The sequence below is a fragment of the Lutra lutra genome, chromosome 2, assembly GCF_902655055.1.
Source record: "Lutra lutra chromosome 2, mLutLut1.2, whole genome shotgun sequence".
In the NCBI taxonomy this organism is placed as follows: Eukaryota; Metazoa; Chordata; class Mammalia; order Carnivora; family Mustelidae; genus Lutra; species Lutra lutra.
In genome coordinates, this window is record NC_062279.1 from 52,505,164 (window position 1) to 52,515,509 (window position 10,346).

The window sequence follows — 10,346 nt, forward strand, 5'->3', positions numbered from 1 at the left end:
TGGTGTGGTTTAAAAGCCTGAAGTGAGGGCACCTGGGTGGCTCAGTGGGTTAAGCCTCTGCCTTTGGTTGAGGTCATGATCTCAGGGTCCTGGGATCGAGTCCAGCATCGGGGGGCTCTGCTCAGCAGGGAGCCTGCTTCCTCCTCTCTCTCTCTGTCTGCCTCTCTGCCTACCTACTTGTGATCTCTTTCTGTCAAATAAATAAATTAAAATCTTAAAAAAAACAAACAAACCTGGGGCGCCTGGGTGGCTCAGTGGGTTAAAGCCTCTGTCTACCTTCGGCTCAGGTGGTGATCTCAGGGTCCTGGGATCGAGCCCCGCATCGGGCTCTCTGCTCAGCGGGGAGCCTGCTTCCCCCTCTCTCTCTGCCTGCCTCTCTGCCTGCTTGTGACTTCTGTCTGTCAAATAAATAAATAAAACCTTTAAAAAAAAAAAAAAAAAGCCTGAACTGACTTGGTCAGTCTTTAGCATTTTGTTTTTGTTTGCTTTTTTAAAAAAAAAATAGTTCTGAATTCGGCTAACCTCTCACTGAGTAGAAAACACCGACTATTGAGTGCATTTCCCTGCCTTTTCCTCTGCCGTGAGAGGCACAAAGCCAGCCTCGTGGTGGGTGACATCTAATACCACTGCCACCATATGGCTGCATTCCTGAGAAATACTTATATTTATCACACACCGGACGTCTGGGAAAAACCACATACTGTACATGACCTATTAAATGTCTGTTTTGTCAAAGCTCCTAGAACCCCATTGCTTTCACCCATAACAGTGTACTTTAGTAAGAGGTCTTTGATGGGAGAGTTAGTTTTAGAAGGGAAGAGGTTAAAGAACGTGTATCCATTCATTTATTTTGGAATGGTAAGGCAAGGAAAGAGTCTGTTTCTTGGGATGTCCTCCCCTCGCCCAAAAGCTATCTTTTTAATGGGAAGTCCTGCTGAATAGCCTGCTTCTGTTTAACATTTTAAATCATTGTATTGTTGCCTCAGCCTTTTATTAAACATGAAAATTCGTATCATAAACTCTGCTGCGATTGCCTTCATGCACTCATTGTATATCCCCCTCCCTTTTGTATAGGAAGACAGAGATGTCAATAACCCCATGCCTAACCGAGGAGGCAATGGATTAGCTCCTGGGGATGACAGATTCAAACCTGTGGTACCATGGCCTCATGTTGAAGGAATAGAAGTGGACTTAGAGTCTATTAGAAGAAAAAACAAGGCGAAAAATGAACAAGAGCGCCATGCTGGAGGAGATAACCAGAAAGACATAATGCAGAGGCAGTATCTCACATTTAAGCCTCAGACATTCACCTACCGAGATCCTGTGCTACGTCCAGGGATCCTCGGTAACTTTGAACCCAAAGAACCTGAGCCTCATGGAGTGGTTGGTGGCCCTGGAGAGAACGCCAAGCCATTGGTTTTGGGACCAGAATTCAAACATGCAGTTCAAGCCAGCATTAAAGAGTTTGGATTTAACATGGTGGCAAGTGACATGATCTCGCTGGACCGCAGCGTCAATGACTTGCGACAAGAAGAGTAAGCACACATCCTCTTCTTTCTAAAATTGGGGCAGCTATTGTTCTGATAGATATTTAGTTAGATTGTTAGACTGGAGAAAATACCTTTGCCTTTATTTCAAGGAAATAAAAGGCTCTTCGGTCTGCAAAATGGCCAGAAGGAGGAGATCGCTCCATTTATGCCGTTAGATTGAAGGTATGACCTATAAAATTCTGGGGGTTTTACATCCATGCTACTCACATGTGGTCCCTGGACTGGCACTAGTCTGTGAATTTTTTGTTACCAGTCCACAATGAAAATGTGAATTTGTGCCAGAGTGTAAACCAACCAGTAAATAATTTAAGACAAGTGACAATCTTTTAATAACAAAACTTTCTCAACGCATTGATTTTCATTATGGATCAAGCCCCTTGTCTTGTTGGAATAATAAATAGTAACGCTACTCTAGATATCTCCTGTAATTACCTAGATGTTGATGTTTCCCTTAACTTTTTTTCTTAGTCCTGCACCTGGAAATCGGAACTCTGGGTCTATGCAAAAGGAGTCCTCAGCAGATAAAACTATGGCCTAAACTTCCAAATTATTTTCATGTAGTTTGATTTAATATAAAGGATCAAAGGATCCCCAACTCTTAACTTGATAGACAGTGGTTACTGAATAAACTCAAAGCTTTTCTCTTTCAGTTTATTTAATAACCTGTTCTACTTCTGTAGGATCTAAATAGCCTCTGTTAACATGGTGCAAATTTAATTCTGTGCTACTAGAAAACTCTCAAAATGTATTCTGATAATGGATTGTTAATGTAATCTTTGTCCTAAAAGGTTAACAAGTTTATGCTCACACACAGAGACCCCATTGCAGCGTTCCTTATGACCGTTAAGGAAGATTCTCTACTTAATATAGTGCTACTCAACAGACTTTTTTCCTTTTTAAGTTTTTGTTTAAATTATAGTTAAGTTAACATACAGTGCAGTATTGGTTTCAGGAGTAGAATTCAGGGATTCGTCACTTCCATACAATGCCCAGTGCCCATCACAAGTGCCCTCCTTAATCCCCATCCCTCATCTAGTGGCTCTCCAGTGGCCCTCAGTTCTCTATAGTTGAGAGTCTCACATGGTTTGCCTCTCTCTTTTTCTTTTCCCCATCCCATACGTACTTCTGTTTTGTTTCTTAAATTTCAAGACTTTGGACATTCATATATTAATTGGTAAGAGTGAGAGGGGGTGAATGAAATATGCAAAGAAAGCAGAGGAATCAAAGTACAGAACCATGACAGTGAGAGGAGTTAGAGCATCTCAAGGGACAGTGAAGGAGGAATCCTGGAGCAATTGATTCTAAATCAAAGTAGAGGCTTGCCTGATCACAAGGTTGCCAGATTTAGCAAATAAAAACAGAGGACACTCGGTTAGATTTGAATTTCAGATGAATAATGAAGAACATTAAGTATAAGTATATCCCAAATGGTGTATGGGACATACTTATACTTTAGAAAATAGTTGTTTCTCTGAAACCTGAATATAACCAGGTGTCCTGTACCCCTCCATTCGGGGACGGAGGGTGGTTGTTATGGAGCTAGAACTGCCACATGAGTACCCTTTAAAACCCATGTGAGGCTCTGCAGTCCCTTATCTGGAGTGTGTCCTGGTTATCTAAAATACAGCACTTAAACATACTGTTTATCTCTGTGACAGAAGGTTCTTTGAGAACCTATCAATGGCATTCTCATCACTGAGAAGGGAAGGGGAGAGTAACATGGATTGACTTCCCACTACATGCCAGAACTTACTATAGGTTCTCTTACTTAAATTCTTACAACCAAACCTTGAGAGTTTTTACCTGTGTAGGTAGTCTGAAGCTTGGAGCTCTGACTTCTGTGTGTTTGCCCAGCAAAATGGCAGAGTTGTGGTTCAAGCCAGGGTGGTTTGGTGTGAAAGCCCTATCTTTCTACCATATATCGTTACCTCAAGGTAGGTCTTCCCCAGGTGACATGCCTCCGTGCCATGTTATAGTCTGTGGGTGGGCTTAGTGTAGAAATGGAGGTTTTTAGCACTTGGGCAATTTGTAAAAGATAGATCGTTAAAAACACCAATATAAATCTGGCTCACTTTTCAGCATAAGAAATGGGCTAAAAAGCGAAATGACCTACAAGACAGAGAAGTACATGCCTGTCTGTCTCCCTCTCCTTCACCCTACACATCCATTCTGTCTGCAGGCCTCTAGCTTCTGCCACCAAAACATGTCTCCAATTACTTCTGAGACGAGTTCTTTATTCCCACTGCCACCACCCAAGTCCAGGCCACCATCATCTCTCTTGAAATCCTGCAAGAATCTCCTTCACGTTTTCTCCATTTCAACTTCTGCCTCCTACCTTTTCCCACAGAAGTCAGTATGGTGTCTGAACCACGCAACTCTAGCTTATCTACAACGATGCTTTGCCTTCCCAGTGCACTTAAATAAAATCCAAACTCCTGAGCGGCAGCTGCAACCTTTTCTTGTCTTGACAACCTCCTCTTTCGTGTTACTGTGCTCTGGCTCAGAATGTTCTAGCTGGGCTGGCCTTCCCCGTCTCTTTGCCTGTGCTCTTCCCTCCTCTCTGAATACTGTGGCTGGCTCCTTCCCATTCTTTAGGTCTCAGTAGAAGCTCTCTAACCATGCTGTCTAATTTGGTAATGCCCTGCTTTATTTTTTAATACTGCTCTCTGACCATCTCATTCATAGTGCATATCCAATTTTATAATTTATCAAATTTATATAGGTATTGGTTTATTTAGTTGTTTATTGACCATCTTTCTTACTGCATGATGAGGTCCTGGGAGCAAGGAGTTTGCCAGTTTTCTTCACCAGCTACATCCAATAGCTGACAGCCAGTTGGTAAATATCTGTTGAGAGAATGAATGAATGAATGAATGAATGAATGGAATCTGCTAGGGTTCAAACCTTGACTTCATTACGAGATGTGAGATCTTTGACCAGTTACTTATACTCTGTTACCTAATCCTTAAAATTAGTCTAACAATACCTATCTCCCTGGATTAGCATTGGAATTAAATGATATAATAGGCTAAAAGTCTTCTGTCACAGGCCTGGTGGCACTTAAGTGTTCTTGAATTTTAATAATAATAATAATTATTATTATTATTGCGGCACTTTCTTTAGGTCATATACCCTCTTGTCAAAATTTTCATGTTTTCAGTTCTATTTAACTTTGAGGTCCTCTGTTGCTTTTCGGAAAATGTAAATGTCACACACTCCCTTACCTTCATCATCTTGCTTCTACTTGTATCTTCCATGATGGCAACGCCTTCCCCTCTTCTGTGGTAAGTTTTTTAGACATACCGATTATTGCCGCCTAAACCTCCAATCTCTCTGAGTACTCTTTGCTCTCATATAACTTCCTTCCTTCCTTTCTGTCTCCCTTGTCCTTTCTTTCTGGCCTTCCTCATTGCATCCCTCTTTCCCCCTCTCTTTCCTCTCCCTTCCTTCGTTCTTCCATGCCACGCATAGGCTGATCACTTCCTGTGCTCTTTTCTCTTGCATAAGTACTTAGAAGTAGGATATTGCGTGTTTCTATGTATCATTCCTTTAAGTACATTGTCTTCAGTCAAACAGAAGGACCCAAGACTATCTTAGCAAATGCTCGTAAGCCCCTCTTTAAACTTCTATGCTGGTGAGAAAACTCTCTCTTTTATGCTTCAAAGTACTCAAACATTATAACCCCCAGAAGCTTTTTTTGTTTGTTTTTGAAAGAGTCAGCATGCAAGCAAGCTTGTGAGGGGAGAAGGGAGAGAGAGATTCTTAATCAGGTATCAAGCCCAGTGTGGGGCCCAGGCAGATCTCGACCTCATGACCCCGAGACCGTGACCTGAGCCAAAAATCGAGAGTTGGATGCTGTGCCACCCAGGTAGTCCCCCCAATTTTTTCTAAACTGAATCCAGATCCCCCTGCCCCGACAAGATTTGATTTATTTTAGAGAGAGAGAGTACTCAAGCAGAGCAGGGAGGGAGACAGAGGGAATCTCCAGTAGACTCCGTGCAGAGTGCAGAGCCCATCATTGGCTCGGTCCTGTCATGACCTGAGCCAAAACCAAGAGTCCCTTGACTGACTGAGCCACTCAGGTGACCCAAATCCAGATTACTTTTTAAACTTGATTCTTTCTCATACTTAAAAAAAGAGAGAGGGATAGGCTTCATTCCTCTTTGAACACTGAAAATTCAATGTAGAAAAATAATTTCTAAGTAGAGTTATACATAAGTTAGGATGTGGATAGTCTTAAGAATTTAATGTAAAATTAAAAGGCCAGCAATAAATAAAACATCCCTAAATTTTTACATATTATCCAATATGCAAATTAGCACTCTTCTCCTTTTCTGGGAAATGTATTGAAAACAAACATGCATCCATATCACACATACAACCTCCCTCATGCTCATCCCACATGGAGAATGTGCTACATAGAGCTCACCAGAGACTGACTTGGGTGTTACTGACTTTCTGCAGCTTTGGAATATAGGCCTTATCAGCCCTGTTCTCTTGCATCCATCAGACATTTATTCTTTTTTTTTTTTTAAGATTTTATTTATTGCAGAGAGTGATAGAGAGGTAGATAGAGAGCACGAGCAGGGGCCAGCAGGGAGAGGGAGAAGCAGAATCCCCGCTGAGCACACAGCCTGCCGTGGGGCTCGATCCCAGGACCCCAGGATCATGATCTGAGCCAAAGGCAGCCACTTAGCCAACTGAGCCACCCAGTCGCCCTCCATCAGACATTTAAATGAGCCAGCTGCCAAGCTTGGAAACAGTCTTTGGGGCTATTTGTCAGCTGTGACCTCTGACACTGTGGTTAACTTGTTTGTTCTTGTGGCTGTTCCGTCGTCTTTTCAGATGACTGTTCTCTACCTTAGAAGCAAGACCGAACTGTCCAGCTGCCAACATGACTCATACTTATGTATGTTACAGCTTTGAATTACATGCACTGGCTGAGTAATTTACTGGCTGTTGATTGCTTGTTAAGAGTGAGTAACTGTATTTTGAGTGAACTGGAGGCCTACTTCTTTTTTAGAAACTTGATCCAAGAATGACTTCACCTGCCTTCACACAAATATCCTATAAAAAACAGTGTTTTTTTTGACAGTTCGACAGTTATTGTGTATCTCCAATAAGCACTGCACTGTGCTAACCCATTGGTTGACAAGACACAGTCCCTGCCTTTAGACAGCTCCCCATCTGCCCCTGGGGGAAGGGAAAGAAATCCAAATGTAAGAGTCCTAGGAGAGGGGTGAGCCAAATGATGTGGTTCAGAGTGGGGAGGGGTACTTGACAGGAGTCGGAACAAGATGGAGGGAGGGGGAACACCAGGGCTGAAGCCTGGAAGATGGGTAGGGTCTCCCCAGGAAGAGTTCCAGGTTTAGAAGACTTCAAGACAGCCAGTGACTAGGAAAAAAACAAGTGGTGTAATACATACTTGGGTCAGGAAGTATGTGTAGAGATACTTGTAGGATAAGTAGGTTCACATTTGGGAGACCGTAGGGTCACGCACAAAGTCATGGGTTGGTGGTCAGGAATGACCCACCAAAGGTTATACAGAGAATCTTAGGAATATCAGATGGGTAAAGTTGTTGATAATGGATTACGGGGTGGAGACCAGTTGGAGGGTTAGTAGCTCTAGACCAGGAGCTTCAGTGAAAGGTATAGAACCAGAAAAAGGAGACTCTGTAAGAGAACAGAATCAGTAGGCCTTGGCAGCTTGATAGAGTGGAAGGAGGAATCAAAGAGAAACCCAGTGCTTGGATAGGCAGCAGCACGAAGAATGGCGCCTTAGCAGGGAAACGTGGTTGGAGTGGAGCAGGCTGCTCTGCCCAAAGCTCAGTGGCTTGAACCACTTTTCTCCCAGCTGTAGGTGAATTCCCGTAGAGCCCAGCAGGATGGGGAGGCCACGTGTGGGAAAAGGTGGCATGGTCTGTTTGTGAGTATGTTAGATTTCCTTCAAATAAAGCTCCAGATTTTATTTCCCCTGCTGGGAACTAACTGCCGATGCAAATACATGGAAATTATTCTTGCCATTTTTCTCTCCAAGAAGACAATCAGAGGCATATAATCCAAGCTATTTTGTTTCAAACAAATGAATTAAATATTTTGACTTGTTGAGCAAATTCATCTGCTTCTAATATTTAACCTTTCCTCCTACCTACGTACCAATTACATTTTTATTTTGTAGAAAGCTATCTTCGTTGCATTTACAAAGTGAAATAATAGATGTTAAAGTGCTCCAAAAATTCTAAGAGCTATGCAAATGTTAATATGATTAATTGTTAATAACTTCCTTAAGCTTGTCTGTGGGAAATTGAAGGTTTTGTTGTTTTTTTTTTTTATAAGAAATTTTCACTTACACTCATGCCTTATATACCAGACAATTCTCTTCTTACCTGATACCAAAATATTCATGTTTATACTCTTATTTAAGGTGAATTGTGATCATGAGATTTTTTTTTTCTTTTTCTATTTGTGTTAAAGACTTCCTTTAATACCTTTGTTTGGAATATAGTGCTATAATTTATAGAACATGCCATTTTCAAAACATTTATTTTGTTGAAATGGTATAGGGTTCCTTTTAAATCTCAGTTTCTACCAATGACCCATAGTTTTCAGTTAGAGCTACCTAAAACTCTGAGCCGGTCATCAGAAGTTAAAACAAATTATTAGAATGTATAAACCCGATACACACATACATATGGGAATCGTGTACGTGCATATGGATTTCAGCACTATGTCCCAGTTTCTATTAGAATATATGGTGGATCCCATCCAAACTGCACCGTTTACAGTTACCAACACCTGGTCGTTTTCTCTCATGAATGGCCCAAGATGTGTCTCATTTTTCAAACTACAGTTTGGGAACCCTCGGTCTGATCTGCAGGAAACACATTTGAAATTGATTTCAGATGACCCATGATGGACATATTGCTTCTTTTTTGTCTTCAAAGGTATTACTTTCTAAGTGGCTTGAAAATTTTTACTCTTAGAAGCCAGTTTTTGTGAGTTCAGACGTTTTCCAGACTAAAAATAGCGTTCTAACACCCAGTTTCTCTTTTTCCTTTTCCTCTAAACCCACATACACACTCGTGCACACACACAGGTGCACACCTTGCACGTTGGCGTTTTCTCAATACAGTGGCACGGCTGATTTTTATTTAAGGTCCTGGCTGACAACGGGAGATGTTATTTAGCCAAAGTAGTATTATTACAGATCAGGGGTAAGTTAGGTCATCCCAGTTTCCACAGCAGTTGAGGAGGGACCCATGTTCATAAAGTGAGCCTACAAAAACTGGAGATAGAGGGAATTCGCTCTAAGCCACCATGAGCAGAGTAGCAATCTTTTTTTTTTTTTTTTTTTCAGAGTAGCAATCTTGAGTGCCACTCTCCCCTTGATCTTATTCTGGGATGGCTCCCTTCCCTTGGCAAAAACATTCTTCTGCCAAGACTTCATTTGGTTGATAAAGTCCTTCCCATTCTCTAGTCATTATCCAAGTTGCTCTGCTGAAAGGGACTTTGCTCCATTTCCCCTGCATCCCCACCACTGGCATTACAGAAGTGTGAGTAGGAAATGCCTGATGAAAAACTAAATCAGGTGACTCATTTTTGTTTTTTCAAGCCCTCCACCCCCAATTTTAGAATTTAGAATAAGTTAGAGAAATACGTAGAGAGGCACCACTGGATAACCCATAACATCCCACCCCAGAGAAAGACAATTTCAGCAAAAGAAAATCTTGACTCTTCTTCCCCCCACCACTTTAGGCTAAGTTTCCCACCCATGAGGAGCACTGCCATGGAGGTTAAGGGATGTTTTCTGTGCCCACTCCTACTAGAGCCTCTGAGTTTTGGAAATAACGATCATTTCACCGTGTTTAGTCCTTGTCCTCTGCTATAAGGTTATCAGATACCCCCCTCCCCCCCGGGCAGAGTTCCAGACGCAGACCCAGGCAGGCCACAGTGCGGTGTGGGTGCCGAATACCCGTCCCTCCCCTGGGTGGGTTGCACGACCTGCTGTGGCAGTTGAACAGCTCAGATGAATAGAGACAGCCAGACTATTAGGTACAGCCTGTTAATTCCAGTGTGTGTTCCCTTAGTGCATACGGGCTTGTGTGTGTGTGGTGAATAAGAGAGATGCTAGAGGCACCAGCTACACTCGCTACTGTGTTAAGCTGTCTCGGGAAGCTGCCAGTGGATCCAGAGACGCTGAGAGGAAATGGACTGGGGAAGAAGGGTGTCTCTGGATCAGACTTTTAATTTTGGCGAGGCTGCTCTGTATTAGAACCAAATGTCCCCCAGGACCCACAGGAAGGAAAACACAAGCCCCTGTGGTTTAAAGGCTGAAAGATGGCCCATGAATGTCAGTGGTGATTTTAGCTGAGATTTTATTCTCAGGGCTCTCGTCCCGACATTCCCTACGCTTGGAGCGGCCTGGTCCTATCTCTGTTTTAGGTCCTATTTTCTTCTCTTTCTTTTTTGAAATACATGATTTTGCAAAACAGAGTTTTACCTGGAGATTATCTATCCATCTCTCTATGACCTTGTAGCAGAAGTGTTTGTATTGTGCCTCAGGGGTAGTCAAAGCCAAACTTGAGGACATAGGATCATAGTGTGATTGCAAAGTCATAATATAGGGTGTTTTCCACATTTAAGATGAATTCTGTACATGGAACTTGTTAACTGTTAAGTCAAGCATGAACGAACCTTTAAGGAAAGGGAGAACTCTACCCCTTATTTATTCCGGAAGCCCCTGCAACCACTCTGGAAGGTTGTGCTCTGTAAGGGAGTGCTCATGTTGAGCCACAC

The 10,346-nt window shown here is 42.3% G+C and overlaps 1 protein-coding gene across 4 annotated transcripts in view; it reads left to right on the forward strand.

Annotated features, from left to right (window-relative positions):
• Positions 1-10,346, forward strand: part of GALNT7 (polypeptide N-acetylgalactosaminyltransferase 7) — a 139,324-nt gene that overhangs the window by 72,267 nt on the left and 56,711 nt on the right. For all 4 annotated transcript variants that reach the window (XM_047717406.1, XM_047717405.1, XM_047717404.1 and 1 more), the window contains exon 2: positions 1,075-1,535. In XM_047717406.1, the coding sequence (XP_047573362.1) occupies positions 1,099-1,535 (437 nt within the window). In that variant the 5' untranslated portion in view covers positions 1,075-1,098. The remainder of the gene's footprint in view (positions 1-1,074; positions 1,536-10,346) is intronic.